This window comes from Mus musculus, chromosome 1 (assembly GCF_000001635.26).
Source record: "Mus musculus strain C57BL/6J chromosome 1, GRCm38.p6 C57BL/6J".
Taxonomy (NCBI): Eukaryota; Metazoa; Chordata; class Mammalia; order Rodentia; family Muridae; genus Mus; species Mus musculus.
This window is the reverse complement of record NC_000067.6, coordinates 4,900,833-4,918,869: the sequence shown is the minus strand read 5'-3', so window position 1 is coordinate 4,918,869 and position 18,037 is coordinate 4,900,833. Positions and strand designations below refer to the sequence as shown.

Below are 18,037 nucleotides of genomic sequence, written 5' to 3'. Positions count from 1 at the left end.
TTTGCATGATTCAGTTCACAGTATAGCTTCTAATTCTCTTTGTAGCCTTGTGTCAGAGTCATACTTCCCTTTTTTCTCTGCTCTTTCAGACCCACTGTGCATGCATGTGTTCTACTTACAAAGAACCCAGGAAGTCAGGCAGGATAAATGCTCTCCCAGACAGGATGCAACTCCAGTGCCTCTCAAGGATTTTTTTTTTGTTGTTGTTATTTTGTTTCATTTTTAAAAACCATTATTTATTGAAATGTCTTGGCCTTAATATAAAAAAAATAAGTCAAAAGGATTCCTAAATTTTTAATGATTTTGCCTTTACAAGAAAATAGATCTCTCTCTCTCTCTCTCTCTCTCTCTCTCTCTCTCTCTCTCTCTCTCTCTCCCCTCCCTCCCTCCCTCCCTCCCTCCCTCCGTCCTTCTACCCCCACCCCAGCAAAAGCTTAAAAAGCTGATTGCTAAAACACAGACTGAAAGACTTTTTATAAAAGAAAGTGTTAAGGAGACCCATAGGAGAATGACCAGAACACCATTCCAAAACAAAAGGCCTTAATCATGAATGATAAGAATGTATTTTTAGAGGTTGATGGGGCTGTTCAGTGGCAAAGCATGCGCTCAGCATGCATGAAGCACTAGGTTTGTTGTTGGAATGCTGAAATGTACCTGCTAAAGGCAAGAGTAAGACAAGGACATCACAGTTGCTCCCAGTTTGCCACTGTTATGGGCATCAGCTAAGTGAAAGCATAAAGATAGAGCCTAGAAGTTGGAAGAGAGACAATCTTCTTTATATTTACATGCTGCAAAACACCTTGAGTCCCAAAGATCCATTATTAAAATGATAGTAAAGAAGAAGAATATAAAATCAATAAAAATAACTATCATTAGAGCTCATATCTAGTAAAATATATAAAGCTATCACAGTTAAGAGCACTGGCTTTCAGAGGACTTGGGCTCAGACCCAGCATTCACATAGCAGCTCACAAGCACCTGTAACATCAGTTTCAAGGGATCTACTCGATACCCACTTCTGACCTCTGCAGACACCAAGCAGACTTGCATGTGAGACATGGACACAAATACAGGCAAAACACCCATGTACATAAAAATAAAATCTTTAAAATATGTAAAGCCATACATCTTGAGAGTAAAAGATAAACTGATATTTAAATGTCAAGGAATTGAAAAACACAGGTCTTCAGAGAAAATGTGTGACAACTAGTAATATGGAAAGAGGCTCGGCACCATCAGTCAGTAGTAAAATGCAAATCTAAATCACGCGGCATTTCATACCCACCAAGCTAACAACTGTTGAGAAAGGATCCAAGACATTTCAGAAGGAGTGTGTACTGGTCCAGCTGCCCAGGAAAACAGACTGAGAGTTCCTCAGATAGTAGGAAGAAATCGTCTGCCTCACAGCTATGGTGTAGAGCATTTTAGCATTTTGGCAGAGGGACCTTTTACCCTCTCACCAGCCCCCTACTTCCTCACTGCCCCTGCCTTCCAAATGCTGGTCTTAAAGGTGTGTGTCACCACCCCTGGCTTGTTTTCTTTATTATTAATAAAAATTTATTTTTATATTTATGTGTGTGTTCTGCCTGCATATATGTTACTATATCACATGTGTGACTGGTGTCCACAAAAGACAGAAGATATCCAATCCCCTGGAACATAGCCCCCATGTGGGACTGGGAACTGAACCTGGACTCTGCAAAAAGTGTTCTAAACACTTCGCCATCTCTCCAGCCCACTTATGGTTTCCTTTAAAATAACATTTGGGATCACATTGTTGAAAAATGCAATTCTGTCTAAGTATCTAAAATTGCCTTTTAAAAATACTCATTTAGAAACTATGTTCCTTCAAACGACTTAGGCATAATTAATTGTCTTGTTTCTTACAGCCTCACTGTCAGAAACCAAGAAGACCAGAGACCCCAAAGAGCCTCCCATGAAATCAGAACAGACATTCCAGCATGTGAAGAAAGGTGAACTCTTGCATTTTATTAGCTCACAGTACTGACAGAGATGCCAGCATCTCCCCCTTTGCTTTTGGCACTGTAAGTTTCAACAGAACACAGGTATTTTCCCATAACTACCATTTAGTAACATCAGATCTCAGTATGGCTTTGAATTTCCCATGCAGAATTCCTTTTCATTTATTTCATAACAGGGAAGAAAAGTCAACCCACTCTTCAGTTCCAATAGTGAAACACAAATAGAAGTTGATCCCTCCTGACAACCCAGCTTTGTATTGCTTTTATTTTTCTATTTCTTCCCTTGACTATTATATTTCTCTTATCAAATCTTCTATTGATTTATCTTCCTTTAACTATTCTTATATCTATTCCTTATCTTGTTCTTTTTTAAATACTTATTTTATGTATATTGAAAGAACCTATTGGGGAAACCCCCACTCAGCTCCCGATTCGGCGTGTACCCAAGAATCACGAATAGAACACAACACCTTGATGTAACAACACGAGGTATTTTAATGGCGGAGCTCTGGGTCGAAATGTATCTCACACAGGAGACAGTGGATTCGACCACGAGGCTTGGAAGCTAGGGGTTTTTATAGAAAAGGAGTGGGGCTTGGGGAGGAATTGGCGCGGTTTCACATGATTGGTCCATTTAAACATCAGCAGCCTGTAACATTTAACTTAGGTCAGAGGGGTGGGAGATAGGGAGGTGATGGGCCTGCCCGGGCATGCCCTGGTCTGTTCTGCTATGTTCTCAGCCCCAGGTTTCAAAGCTCAGAAACAACTCTTTGGGCTATTTGACATACATTACATGAATCACAGTTTTATTTCCTTTCAATATGAGTGTTTTGCTTGTATGTATGTATGTACACTATGTGCATGCCTGATGCCTGTGGATACTAAAAAGGGATGTTGGGTTCTCTGATACTGGAATTACAGAAAGTTGTGAGCCACCACGTGTGTGCTTGGAATCAATCTCTAGTGTGCAAATGCAGCCAGTGCTACTAAGTGAGGAGTTATCTCTCTAGCTCCTTTATTCCTGTTCTTGATATTATACCTTTATAACTATACACATTAACAAATATCCAAATAGGTTTGTTCAAATAGTTTTATATGTTAACTGGTTTAGTTTTGCAGATAGAGTAATAGCCCATTCAGGTTATGTAAATTTCCTTCCATCTTTCCCTTATGTGTATTTGCCCAGGTTTTCAAAGTCTGGGAGATACAGCAACACCCCCTGCCCACTTTCCATAGTATATGACTTTCTCAGAAGTAGCAGGTGTCTCACAGATCCCAGGGCACTGTATTCTGTGCCACGGACAAGGTGCAAAAGGCTATATCTCAACCTTCAGCCTTTGATTAATAATGGCCACATTCTATCTTCATTTTGTGTATGTGTAAAGCAGGGTTAATAATAGTTTTTGTAGCTAAGCCAATCAAGGGAAGCAAGACACTTGTAACAGGGCTCTCATGTCCAGTGTAGTTTGGCCTGGCTTTGTTCTAAGTCACATCCAATTAATAAACAGAAAGTGATAAAATACCTGCTTCTTGGTGCAGATGCTCACAAGGCTAAGCAGGTGCTTCTCTGTGGAGTCATAGCCCCAGGCTTATAATAGTCTTTTCTCTGACTGAAGATCTACTCAGGTACTAGGTATTCATACACTTGGTTGTACTTGCTGTCAATCTGCTCAGGTACCAGGTACAATGCACTGACATGCACTTGATGTTATAGGCTGAAATATTAGTTTCTCATACTTAGTTGCATTCACCACATGTGACTCTATTTGTTGTAATTCTTTAGTAAACATAACATTACATTTGTAAGCAGTTTCTCTACACTCCACCCAACAGTTACCTAACAACAGCCAGTTGTGAGCCTGGCTTGCACGGGTATGAGATCTCTCTCTTGCTCTCTCTCTCTCTCTCTCTCTCTCTCTCTCTCTCTCTCTCTCTCTCTCTCTCTCTCTCTCCCTCCCTCCCTCTCCCTCTCCCTCCTTCTCCTCCTCCTCCACACGCCCCTAGCAAGCGTCTTCCCCTCTTTCTCTCTCTCTCTCTTCTCTCTTTCTGTCCTCTGTGCCCCTTCCTTTGCCTCTACCCTTTTCCAGTTCCCTGCTCTGCTTCCTGGTGCCCTTCCCCCAGTAAACTTCCTTTTGTACTAGGCCTGTCACATGGCTTGATTGTTGAGGGGAATACCTTGGCAAGGCCCCCGCTGAGGTGTTCCCTCCTGCCACATTTCAAAGCTGTTTTATAAAACACAACAACATTGCTTCTCAGTATTTAAGAGGGATTAAGTACTTGGTCCACAGCCTCCAAACTGTGAGGCTCAGTGCTGCCTTCTGCTGACTATCCTCTTGCCAGGAGCAACAGGCAAGAGGGAAGGAGCAAAGCCTTGGCAAGCTCTGCTCACCTAGAAGAGTCCCCTTTTTAGATTGTAACTTGTGCTTTGTCAGGACTACTATGGCACTGGAGAAATAATGTTCCTCACTCTTAACTCAGACAGTCTGACCAGAGTCTGCCACGACCCTCTGTTCTACACTAACTTTCTTTCTTTCTTTCTTTCTTTCTTTCTTTCTTTCTTTCTTTCTTTCTTTCTTTCTTTCTTTTTATTCATTTATTATATGTAAGTACACTGTAGCTGTCTTCAGACACTCCAGAAGAGGGAGTCAGATCTCGTTACAAGATGGTTGTGAGCTACCATGTGGTTGCTGGGATTTGAACTCCGGACCTTCGGAAGAGCAGTTGGGTGCTCTTACCCACTGAGCCATCTCACCAGCCCCTACACTAACTTTCTAAATTAATTATCATTAAAAACATGGGTACCCTAAAACATCAGAAAAATTTTATATCACAGTTCCAAGACCAAAAATCCAAGATCCAGAGTGTCGTCAACCCATTTCTTTTTTTTTTATTTTTAATAATTTATTTTTAGATAAACAGATAGATGTTTTGCCTGCATGTTTGTGCACCACATGAGTGCCTGGTGCTCCAGCAGGCCAGAGAGGGTGTTGGATCCTCTTGAAGTGGAGTTATGGATGGTTATAAACCACCATGTAGATACTGGGAATCAAACCCAGGTCTTCTGGAAGAGAAGTCAGTGCTCTTGAACACTAAGCCATCTCTCCAGCCCAAAGAACTATTTCTAAATAAGGTTATACTCTTGGTGTTTAGACTGCTTTTAGGTGACACAATTCAACCAGATAACATTGTATTCAGAATCAACATTGTACCTGTGAGATTTTACAGACCACTTCCACAAAGCAGTTCAAAAGTATATTGTTCCTCGTCTATATGATATCTAAAGAGGCTCCCGTTACCAGCGATACCAAAATCTGTACAAAAGCAGAGAGTGAGACTGGAGTCCTACTCACAGAGCAGGTAAATCTCAGAGACTTAATGAGGAGGAAAAAGCAAGTCACAGAAGACAATGGATTGGTCATTTTATAAAAAACAAAAAAATAAAAAGCAAAAAAAAAAAACCTTTAAAGCCACATAATATATTCTTCAGGGAAACATACACATATGGAACTGTGAAAAGACAAAATATTAGGATCACTATTGTTTAGGCTTTTTCTGATCTCAGCACAGTTAAAACAAAATCAAAGACAGTAAGCCCAAGGTCAAGTCTTGTCTCAGGATGAGTAACATCCCTTCATGAATGATGTTCTAGCCAAGGACACATTCCTAGCTGATCATTTCGTCACCATCCCTCATGACTTGGATTTATATCATGTATATTATTTTCTCTCTTGCAAATATTACATGAACCTTGAGGAATATCTAGTGGACATTACATATTCTGGTAGACCTGTGTGAAGTGTGACTTAGCTCTGTCAAGAATAATTGAGAAGTTTTTGTCAAGTGGTTAAAGGATTTTTCATTTCTGTAGTTTAAAGATATTGTCATGACCCGGGCAGTGGTGGCACATGCCTTTAATCCCAGCACTTGGGAGGCAGAAGCAGGCAGATTTCTGAATTCGAGGCCAGCCTGGTCTACAGAGTGAGTTCCAGGACAGTCAGGGCAACACAGAGAAACCCTGCCTCAGGAAAAAAAAAAAAAAGGTATTGTCAGATGTGCCCAGATGTAAACAAAGTATGGCCATAAGGTTGGTCAAAAAGTCAGTGTGGTGACTGTGGTGCCTCATGCCTTTAACAGCAGCAGAGCCATTAGCAGCAAAGCCATTTGCAGGCATCTATCTTGTGTTTTGACAAAGGCTCAAGGAAGTAAAAACGGTGCTCTCCCTTCCCAAAGAGCCAAATGTTTGAGTGTTTTATATCAGAGATGGAAAGCTATGTGACAAAAGCTGGATCACCACTAGTAACATCTTTGCTTTCTTCCTTTTCGTTTGACAACTGCTCAGCCCCACGCCTACTCTGGAAGAAGTCTGTGCCTGGGCCCAGTCTTTTGATAACCTGATGGTCACTCCAGCCGGAAGAAATGCATTCCGGGAATTTCTTCGAACAGAATTCAGTGAAGAAAACATGCTCTTCTGGATGGCCTGTGAAGAACTGAAAAGGGAAGCTAATAAAAGCACTATTGAGGAGAAAGCAAGGATAATCTATGAGGACTATATTTCTATTCTCTCTCCTAAAGAGGTGTGTGTCTCATTAGAGCCATCGCTAAACTGCCGGTTGTGTTTGGTCTTTTTGCACAGTCCTGGGCTCTGTCCACTCAATTGTAGGGTTGGTGGGTCAAGTTGTAGGGTTGGTGGGTCCTGTGTCCACTCTGTCAGAGCTCCGGCGAGGCTGGATGTGGGAGTTTGACTGTGCTTACCCCATGCCATCTCTGGCAGGTATTGGGTCTTATGGAAGCCAGAGGACACCATTCCAGGGGTGGGAAAGCATAGTCTAAGGCACAGTACAGCTGGTTCAGATGCACCCAGACCTAAGAAGAGGCTGGGGCCGCGGGATTCTCAGGCTCTTGGGCACACAGGGAACACTGGAAATCAAGGAAGAGCTGCGAACAGAATCTGGGCAGGGGGGTTAGACCTAGCCTGGGGCAGCGAGGGTGGAGAAGGGGGAGCTCCTGCTGGTCCCTCAGGGAGAGTCCTTGGCTTAACGGTCTTGGGCTTGGTGGCTGTCATGGCTGGGAGAGAGGCCTTCTACAAGACATTAAAGAGTGGCTCTGTAGGCAAAGGCCTTCTCCATGGCTCCCCATGACAGATCCCGATGAAAAGAGATAGTCTGTGGTTTCAAATCATTTATTGCCATGGTGGAAAGTAGATATGTAAAACCATACCACCCTTCTTGGGGTGGGCCTGAGTAAATACCTTTTGCAGGGAGGAATGTCTGGGAAGGAACGCTTACTGGCTATGCCCTCCAAGCCTCTTCTATGTACCCCACTACATGGAGAGCTGTCTTGAACCTATGTGACCACAGGTCACATTCCTTACATGTGGAGGGGCTTGGGGCATTGCTCTTACATGACTGAGGGCCACAAATCTATGAAAGGCTGCGGCGTGGGAGCAGGCAAAGCTTCTACAGTCCCTTCGGGGTCTCCAGGGCTTCTAGCCTTAGCTCAACCAGGGATCATGCTACCTTTCATGGTCTCATTCAGGTCCATCCAACTACTGGATGTTTCTACTGGGTTTCCTTTGTTTTGCGGTTCTAAGGGTGAACCCAGGGCTGCTCGTATGCTGAGTCAGCGTTCTCCAGTCTAAAGCACAGTGCCATATAAATAAAATTATCCCCCTATCTTGAGCAAATTTTTTTTCGGGTGTTTTTCACAGCAGGGACAGCTGGGATAGAAACCGGGATGCCACTGGCTTTCAGGCCCTGTGATTTGAGCACTCCACTTTACAGACAGTTTCCTATTAAACCTGGACTGGCATCAGAAACCTACACCCAGTTTCTAGTCGGGCAGAAACCTGCAGTGCCCAGGGTTTTGTCTTCATTACCAGGCATGAGTCTATGCATGCTGCCTTCTATCTTCACAGGCCATCCTACACGCATTTAAAGAAGCACAGCTGTGTGGTTTTCTAAGGAGCTAACATTCCTTCCAACATGAGAGAAATAGTAAGCTGACTTCTTTATGGCCTGCTGAGTTCTCTGGCCTTGGGCCAGCAATCTGCTTCCCAGGCCTTCCAAGGGTGTCCCCTTTCATTCACCTGTTTCTCTCAGCAGTGCAGACAGTTAGGGCTCAGACTGTTAGAACACTTTGTTTGCTTTGGGGTCTTTTGAATGACAAAATGACTCGGGGAATTTGGATGAATTTACAACCAGAAATAATTGCTGCTTCTCTCCACAGGTCAGCTTGGACTCCCGAGTACGAGAGGTTATCAACAGAAACATGGTGGATCCATCCCAGCACATATTCGATGACGCTCAACTGCAGATCTACACTCTAATGCACAGAGACTCCTATCCCCGCTTCATGAACTCCACAGTCTATAAGGATTTGCTTACGTCCTTAGCTGAGAAAACAGTTGAAGCATAGGTGGTTTCAAATATATTTATTATTAACAAAACAAGAAAATAACTCATGGACTACAGCTAGCACAGGGAATTTAGCGATAGGGTGTCTTGTGCTACAGTGATTCTTGGACTGTTGTAATAACAGATTCCTCCTCCACAGAAAGCTATAGATTCACAATGGAAACTACAACTGCCTTTAGTGATACTTATCAGAAAAAAAGGGGTGGGGGGTATGAGAAAAAAGGGGTGGGGGTAAGGCTGCCTTAGAAAGATAGTGTGCTCACATTCACATAACAGTAGCATGTTCTCAAGGGCAGAGCATGTACTAGTCTCTGTTCTGCCTGCAGCACAGATGTACAAAGAGCAAATGGGAACACTTTCTTTTGCATGAGTTCAATACTGTATTACCCTCCAAAGAAACGGCATTCAAATCTTCCTCAACTAAGCCTTCCTTCATTCTGAATACTTCACTTGGTACCATGCTAGGACTGAGAGTCATATTTCACAAAGATGTGACTATTCCTTGTAAAAAATGGAAAATCTCTCTCTCTCTCTCTCTCTCTCTCTCTCTCCCTCTCTCTCTCTCTCTCTCTCTCCCTCTCTCTCTCTCTCTCCCCCTCTCTCTCTCCCTCTTTCCCTCCCTCCCTCTGTGCATGCATGCATCCAAGTGTGTGTGTGTGTGTGTGTGTGTGTGTGTGTGTGTGTGTGTGTGTGTGTGTACATACGTACGTGTATCTGTTATGGTTGGTGGAACAAACCATGCTCTTGGTGGGTCACTCTCAGACATTTAGTAAGGAAAACAACACTTAAGTGAAAGGGTGACTGTATTATCAGAATCTATCAAGCTGAAGAGTGAATTTTGAAGTCCAAAGCTTGTCATGTTCACAATTTCTCAAATAAACATATTTTAATTTTTAATGAAAGATATGTGGATATTTTCATCCTGAAAACAACAAGAGTTTTCTCTCAATCTTGTATTATTTTATCTGGCATTTCTGAGGAACACAGATCATGTAGGGATGCATGCAATCCATTTTTCACCATCCAGATGAGTGTTCTGTCTTTAGATTCCAAGATATTATGTTAATCACAGCAAATAGGATGACTTCATAGTTTACAGGTAAAAGTAGTTATAGACCTAAGCCACACTGAACAATCCCATGTCTACAACAAATGGGAAATATAACACACTGGACAGATTTCAGGTTAGACACTTAATTTACAGAGAACACACCAGCTCCAACCTTGTAGAGAAGTCTTGGCCTCCCTTTTGCCTGGTCCTGCATCAGCCTCATTGGCTTTGTTACTCAGCTCAACCCCAAATAAGACTCCTTTCCCTCATTCTCAACAAACCATCTCACCTCTAACTTTTCATGAAGCTTGTCCCTCACCCCTTACTCTGTGTATGAACCCATGAATACACACATCCCAGCATCCCTCCTCACCTCCTTCAACTCATCTCAGAGAATAATGAGCTTTGTACTTTTCATGGTGCCAGTCTCTTGCATATGGTTCTGATCCCATTTTATTCAACCATTATTTTCACTGAACAGAGGCCATAACTGCGATTCTCCAATGGGTTACGTGCCAATGGTACCTACAATGTATTGTTATAAGACCTAGAATGGAGCAAACCCAGCGCAAAGAATTTTAAGGGTTATATAAAGATTTCAGCAGAAGTTCCACCAGAGTTTAACTCTATAGAACAAGACTGTATATGTCCTGCCAATAGTTACTATAGGTGAAGAGGCTATTTGAGTGACTCCAAATGATACAGTTAAGGACATGTAAAGTATAAGGTAATTGTAAGACATATATAAGGATACTCATTTGTGTAGAGGGACCTGCATGGCCAAGAGTCTAGGCTTGGAGCTAAGTGTAGTTGCACATACCTGCATTTCTGGCACACAGGAAGCTGGAGCAGGATTTTGAATTTGAAGCTGAGATGAACTATTCAGAAAGAATCTGCATTAACAATTACAGCATAGATTCTAATATGGAGGACTGGTTTTCAGCACAGACAGTTTAGAATCCTTGGGGAGGTAAAGCATGAAGACTGCTGACAAGCCCTTGTGTGCATGGGCAGAGAGCTGAGTCTCAAAGAAGGCTTAGAAGGATTTGCCTTGTAAGAGGGAAGAAAGAACATGCAGATATGGCATAAGAACAGATGTTTCAAGGAGAGGGAAAGTAGCATTTCCTAGGGATAAGGCAACGTCTACTTATCTAAGCTTGGTCTGCTCTCCCACACTGTAAGCTTGCTCTATTTCATGCATAAGAACAAGCCTATATCTGTTAGCACAGTTAGCACTCTTTCAGTAGGCTTTCACAGCATCCCCCTACTGCCTCCACCCCATCTCCCTATTCATACTCAAACAGAAAGGTGCTCTGACTGTTCTAGTAGGGCATCTGTGGCCCTAGAGCACATCATTTCCAACCTTATCCTCCTATCATGGGTGATTTCTTCCTGGAAACCCTACTCCCATCTCTTCTATGGGTCCTCCTAGCTCTGTGTACTCCCTGAATTCTTCTCCATTCCTCTTTCAATAGTAGAACAAGTAGACAAAGCACAGGGGTTCCCCAGCCAGAGTTACCCCAACTCCATAAGCATGCCAGTAGATGAGAATAGTAAGTAACATTCTTTGGGCATGTCTTCTTGGTAGCACTGTGGGGTAATAATAGCACTGTGTGAGGATTTAGAACACACTCATGTAGATTACAGAAAATACTTACAACATGATAATCACTGCTATCACCTGTCTATTGAGAGTACTTGCTCCTGAAATTTGGATTTGGCTTACTTTTCCCTAGTGTCCCTCCTATATACTTAAAATGTACTGAATATCTACCAGTCAGGGTCTGGTCTGAAATCCCTCCTGAATTTTAGTCAACTTCTGTCTGGACATCTGGTATATCTCACAAATGAGGGATACTCAGCTTGTCTTAATCTTGACCTTCACCCTCTAAGCTTACCTCACATAATCCAGTCAGTTTTTTAAGTGTTCAGCTGGTGCTCACTTGGATTTTCTCTTCTTGTGTATTCTTCCCAAGGCTGGTCATTTCTCACTTCTCTTTTTTTCTCTTTCCTTCTCTGACCCGGCACATCTCACTTTATGACTGTTAAGAAGAGCCCCCACACAGCCAGTGGTGGCCCACACCTTTAATCCCAGGATACAGGAGTCAGAGGCATCTCTGTGAGTTTGAGGCTATGTTACAACTCAGATGGAAAGCTAGGAGTTGAAAGCCAATGAATACTGAAGAGGTCCATTAGAGCAGTTAGTGTTCTACGGGTGAAATGTGGAAGTTGGAAGTCTTCAGGGGGGAGTTTAAGTATTGCATATCTGAAGGCAGTCAGGAGCCAAGGATTACCACAAAGTCACACCACACAACAAACCTCACATAAGAGATTTATTGGGAGGGAGAAACTTAGGAGGGCAGCTGCCTCTGATTGGGTGAGAAGACAGCAGGGAACTGAGCAGTAGGCAGAACTTATATAGGATTTCTAGGAGGTGGAACTTTCCAGGGCAGAGCTTTCCAGGATAAGGATTGGTGGGGTTTCAAGTCCTGAGCTTGGGGGAGCTCAGGGATTGGTGGATTGTCCTCTTCAAAGATTGGTGGGATTTTTTTTTTCTTTTAAGGTGGGACCTGGCCACTCTACTGCCTCAGGGCTGGAAATGACAGTTACAGCTTTTAGAAAAGGACTCTTGGTGCTTTGAGGGATGTCTTGGGGGCAGGTTCGGGTTGCTGGAGTTCCAAGGCAGGGCCTGGCCACTTTCCTGCCTTGAGGGTTTACAAGGTTTATAAAGGGAGTCCATGTCAGGGAAAGTTTTCCTTGCCATTTGGCATGAATAGATAGTAGAAGGGCCTGGCCACTCATGTGCCTAAAGGGACTTACATTTATGAATATATGTTCCAAGAATCCGGTAGCTACTTAGTCCATGAGCCTGGGTGTCTCAGCTGGTCTTGAGTATATGATGGAATCCCAAAGGAGTAGGTTATAAAGGCAGAGAAGAATAGACTTGTTTGCAAGATGAGAGCAAGAAGACAAAGAGCAAAAGTTTCTTTCATCCTGTGTCCTTTATATAGGCTTCCAGCAGAAGGCATGACCCAGATTAGATCTGCATTAAATATCTGGATTCAAGGTGTGTCTTCCAACCTCAAAATCCGGATTTGAAGTAGATCTTCTCATCTCAAGTTGCACAAAAATTGCTCAAAGGTGTGACCTCTAGTTTTTTTAGTTTTAGTTCATTTCAGATATACAGTCAAGTGGACAACCAAGAAGAGCCATCACAGGGAGATGGGTCTGTAACAGATGGGCTTGATAAAATGGAATTACTGATGAAGATGCATCCTCATGTTATACCATGCACAAACCCCAACTCAAAATGATTCAAGATTCACATATTAAGGCCCCAAACTGTAAATCACTTATATAAAAATACAACAGAAATGACCTCAGCGTTGCTGATGGATTTTGAAGATGGTGCCAAAGCAGAAGCTACAAAAACAAATGAAGAAATGGCAGTACATGAGAATCAAACACTTCCTGTCTACACAGGAAACAGTCCACAGAAGGAAAGCTGCCTATGGATAGAGTGGGAGACCCTGCTCAAACACTATGTATGCATCTGTCAAGAGCTAGTCTAGGAAAAGCTAAAACCTAGCAGCTGATCTTCCTGAGAAAGATCCACCATGGACTAAAATCTGCAACAGATTTGCTTCTCTAGGCAAGGCATAGAAAATTAAATCCGAGGAAAGATTCCTGCTATTAATATGTTTTACCTGTTATTAATAACAATCACAAGGTATTGACTCACCCCCTTTTAAGCAGATTTCTACACTTATGAAGATGTACTAACTTGTAGTGATGTTATATAGATAAATACATAATGATGCTATAGAAGTCCTGTCTTGATTCAAATAATTTTAGAAAAAAAGTTTTTAGAAATGGTCTTAGTTGCTAGAGACATGTAATAAAGTTAGAATCAAGAATAGAATGTTCCCACTTCTCATGATAGTAAGTAAAGGCTGCATAGTAGGAAATTCAATAAGCATTCATAATTATACTAAAAAGAGAAATAGACTTGGGACAAATTTGTGTTCAAGGAAAGATATTTAGGTCCAAGAATAAAGTTACAGCTATGCACTATGATAAGGCAAAGCCACGTAAAAACTGTAGCTTTGACCTTATAATAAGTATATTATAATGAAGCACTGCTTTGAACTTAATATCAACATCCTTCTGTAACTCCCATTCTATAAAACATTTTATCTCTGAGGTAATTTTCTAAGGAACTTTTTGTCTAAGAAAGTATAAAAAGACCAGAGAACAGAAATAAAGTTGTTGATTGAATGGTTTGGCTTGGGGAGCTTTGCCCCATTCATCCATCAATCCATCCATCCAAATGTATATGTCTGTTTGTCTATATGTTTGTGTGTAGGTATATGTGTATGTATGTAAGCATGCTTGAATACTTGTGGAATTGATTGTGACAGTCAGGCCTGACCAGAGTGTGGGTGTATGCATGTTTGAATGTGTATGTGTATATTTGCCTGTATTATGCATCTTAATTCTTTTCCTTTCCTTTTTCTCTGGTTCACAAAGAGTTAACCAGCTTAGCCAGAGGGGCTTCTGGCTGATTCACCTGAGAAAGGAGCAGCAGCAATAAATCCTTTCACTTAATCCCCTGCTGTTAAACAGTGTTAATTGCTAGATATCAGCACTTACTAAAGTACAGGTAAAGAGTTAAGTTCTTAGCACAGAACAGTAAGTTTTAGTTTGCCTAAAGCATAGAGTTAAATAAAGCACAGAGAATTACAATGCTTAATAAAGTACAGAGGTAGAGAGAAAAGAAGCCAGTGTTTTTAAACCATAGAATCAGTTAAGAAAGTTTTTAGAATCTTTTAGAAGTTATCAGCAAGCGTTCAGTACAGTCAGTGAGCTAGAAGGCCAGAGACCACCAGTTTTTATAACGACATCTGGAAACATCAGCCTTTAAAGCCATGTCTGACATTGTGTCCCACTTTAAGCCATTTCAAGCCAGGCAGGCTCCCTAAATTCATCTGCCCATTTATATATTAAACATGTGTAAAAGTGACTCAGTGGGTAAGTACTTTCCTTGCAAATGTGAAAACCTAAATTCTAATCCCCAGTACCAATGTACTTGGACATAAGAACTTAGGAACACTGAAGGACATAGGGATGGATCCCGGTAGCTTGCAGGCCAGCTAACCTAGCCAAAATGTCAGGTCTCCATTCAGTGAGAGAGCCTGACACAGGCAATAAGGGGGAAAGTGATAGAAAGCCGTCTTGCATCATCCTATGCCTTTCGGAGTGCACACACCCAAGCACCCACATGTGTGTGTATGTTTATATAAACATCTGCCAAAAAAACAAAAACAAAAAACAAAAGCAAACCACCAACTACACCTGAGCTGGAGAGATGGCTCAGCTGTTAAGAGCACCAACTGCTCTTCCAGGGGTCCTGACTTCAATGCCCAGCAACCACATGGTGGTAACAGGATCCGATGCACTCTTCTGGTGTGTCTGAAGAGAGCAATGGTGTGCTCATATACATAAAATAAATAGATAAGCCATTTTTTTTTAAAGTAGACAACCAGAATTAAACATGCAAACAAACAAAGAAAAATAAAACTACAGCTAATCCACCAGGCGTGGTGGTGCACGCCTGTAATCCCAGCACTTGGGAGGCAGAGGCAGGCGGATTTCTGAGTTCGAAGCCAGCCTGGTCTACAAAGTGAGTTCCAGGACAGCCAGGGCTACACAGAGAAACCCTGTCTCAAAACACCAAAAAAAAAAAAAACAAAAACAAAAACAAAAACAAAAACAAAAACAAAAAAAACCAAACTACACCTAATCCATCAAAGCCCACAGCTCTGCAAAAGTATCTAAATGTACTAAATTTGCTTTTTGGCCTCTACCGTTCTACTTCTGGCTAACTGTTCTTGGTAACTGAAATATGTCAACCCAGAATATGTTTGTTTGTTTGTTTTGTTTTGTTTTGTTTTTTGTGCATAAGAGCTCGTCCCGAGAAAGGCTTGGTGCTTCACTGGGATCCAAACACTGTATAGTTGAGGCTGGCTAACAATGACGCTCTATTGGCTCAAAGCCATGTCCAAACCGTCTTCTCTAGCGAGTACCCCACAACAACACTATGTGTGGTACATGCATACACCTTATATGTAACTCCATAACACAATATAAACAAAAGCACCTGGCTTTAAAATAGGTCAAGTAGAAGTACTTGAATCATCATTTCTCCAAAGATGCACAAATAAAAAGCAGCTTATCATCGTTAATAAGTGTTTCATATCCAGTACAACGAGTGGGCTTCAGAAAAATAAAAAATAGTCAAGTGTCAAGGGGCAAGGCTTGTAATCTAAGTGCTCAGATGCTGACTCAGGAGGATAATAAACTTAAGGCCAGTCTGAACTACAAAGTCAGACCTTTTCTCGACATCATACAAACAAAAGAACAAGTAACAAGTTCTGGGAGAAACGGAGGAAATGATGGAATCTGTGTATTCCTGGAGAACATTGGAAAGCATCACAAAAGTACTCAAAAATTTAAAATAGAGTAATTATTACTATACATTTCAGAAATCTTATCTCAATTTTTATTTTTATTCAAAAGAAATTTAATTAGGATCTTGAAAAGAAATACAAACCTCTAATTACTGCATTGCTATCACAAGAGTTAAGCTGTGAAATACTCAATGGTGGACTAGTGGAAAACGAAAACGTGGTCTGTAACACACACACACACACACATGGGGGGGGGGGCGTATTCATGCATAGAAAAGGAAATTCTGCTGATTTTGATGGTGGCTGAATCCTACGGACATTACATTCAGTAAAACAAGATAGACAGGACAAATGTTGCTTAGTCCTGTGTCAGAAGAGAAGAGGGCCTCCAGAGGCATCAAGATAAATATAAGAAAGAAGTCAGTTGAAAGAAAGGCTGGAAACCCTTCTGCATCAGGGCTACACAAGGGACAGATCACATGCCAGAAAAGCTCACACTCCAAATATGGGAGAAAGTCATTTCTCTCTCTCTCTCTCTCCTTTCCTCTCCCACTATGCAAGTGTTCCTGATCCAGTTTTTTGTCCCTGGACCAAAGAATCTACATGTATCTAATCTTGTAAAAAAAAAAAAATCAACTTGGAAATGTAAATGAAATAAATACCCAATAAAAAATTATTATATCAATTTGAAGCATTAAAAAAATATATCAACTCAAAAAATACAAACAAAAACCTGAGTGTAGCCAGGCAGTGGTGGTGCATGCCTTTAATCCCAGCACTTGGGAGGCAGAGGCAGGCGGATTTCTGAATTCGAGGACAGCCTGGTCTACAGAGTGAGTTCTAGGACAGCCAGGGCTACACAGAGAAACCCTGTCTCAAAAACAAAAAACCCCTGAGTAATAGTATTCCTTTCCTTGTTTCTTTAACAAAGGTACCCATCTCACCAGCTAATCAACATTAGCTGTTCCTTCTCCGCAACATTCTACTTGCCCCAGAGTTCTTGAAAATACCCGGCAAGCTCTGGAGGTCAGTAGACATTCCTACTCAAACCACCAGATAGGTCAGAGGCACATCCAGACAGAGTCCCCATCCCAAACCTTCATGGCCTTTTTCTGGGATAAGGGGCAATCCTATGAAAAACCAAAAGAGGACACCTGATTTCTTAGATGAGTCTCATTTGTTCCCAAATGTTGTTTTCGAAATTGAAAGCCCTGGGCAGTGGGTCTCAGAAGTATCTTCCTCTACTCTACAGAGTTCCACCCCATTTTCTTACTTTCCTATTTATCTAGGTTACCAAAGAAAAGGATACTCAGTCCAAGGCTGAGTATTCAATAAACAGCACTTCCTGTCATCTCTCTATTATCCCCTCAACATTTTCCTTTAGCAGAAGCACATGAACAGTTAAGAGTCCATGACTGCTTTTCAGTCATGGACCTGCAAAAATGCAAGTAAGGAAGGGAGGAAAAATAAGGAACCTTCACTACAGATTCATCTCAACTTACCTGTGGCCTTCAGACTTTGACTTTGGCTTATAATTTTACATGGAAGCCTTTATACTGGGCTCTCGTCTTAGGGTTTTACTGCTGTGAATATACACCATGATCACAACAACTCTTGTAAAGACAACATTTAAGGGGCAGGCTCACAAGATTCAGAGGTTCAGTCCATTATCATTAAGGCAAGAACATGGCAGCATTCAGGCAAGCATGGTATAGAACTGCGAATTCTACATCTTCATCTGAAGGCTAGAAGACTGCTGCCAGGCAGCTAGGAAGAAGATATTAAAGCCCACATAAACAGCAACACACCGATCCCAAGAAGGCCACACCCCCAACTAGTGTCACTCCTTGGGCCAAGCATATACAAACCAACACTGTTCTATTTGCTGCAACCCCTGGGGGAAATAGAGGAATCCTGTTTCATTCTGAGAATTAAAATGCATAAACTATTTACTTAAAACTCTACTGTCAGGAGGGTATAAGTTCTCCTAGATCAGGAAATCACCAATTGCCTGAGACTGTCAACCACCAAAAGGGAAGTAAGACATGATAACGACAGGCTCAGTACAGGTGGGAAAACTGCATTAAACCAGTTCATGACAAAACAGGCACATACTCAAGG

At 41.8% G+C, this 18,037-nt stretch overlaps 1 protein-coding gene across 6 annotated transcripts in view; it reads left to right on the top strand.

Annotated features, from left to right (window-relative positions):
• Nucleotides 1-9,297, top strand: part of Rgs20 (regulator of G-protein signaling 20) — a 160,727-nt gene extending 151,430 nt beyond the window's left edge. For 3 of the 6 annotated variants that reach the window (NM_001177795.1, NM_021374.5, NM_001290372.1), the window contains 3 exons: nt 1,890-1,973; nt 6,322-6,556; nt 8,208-9,294. In NM_001177795.1, the coding sequence (NP_001171266.1) occupies nt 1,890-1,973; nt 6,322-6,556; nt 8,208-8,396 (508 nt within the window). In that variant the 3' untranslated portion in view covers nt 8,397-9,294. Of the gene's footprint in view, nt 1-1,889; nt 2,046-6,321; nt 6,557-8,207 lie in introns of those variants that run through there. The other 3 variants (XM_011238400.1, XM_006495554.2, XM_011238401.3) reach the window with 3 other exon arrangements.
• The last annotated feature ends 8,740 nt before the right edge of the window (nt 9,298-18,037 follow it).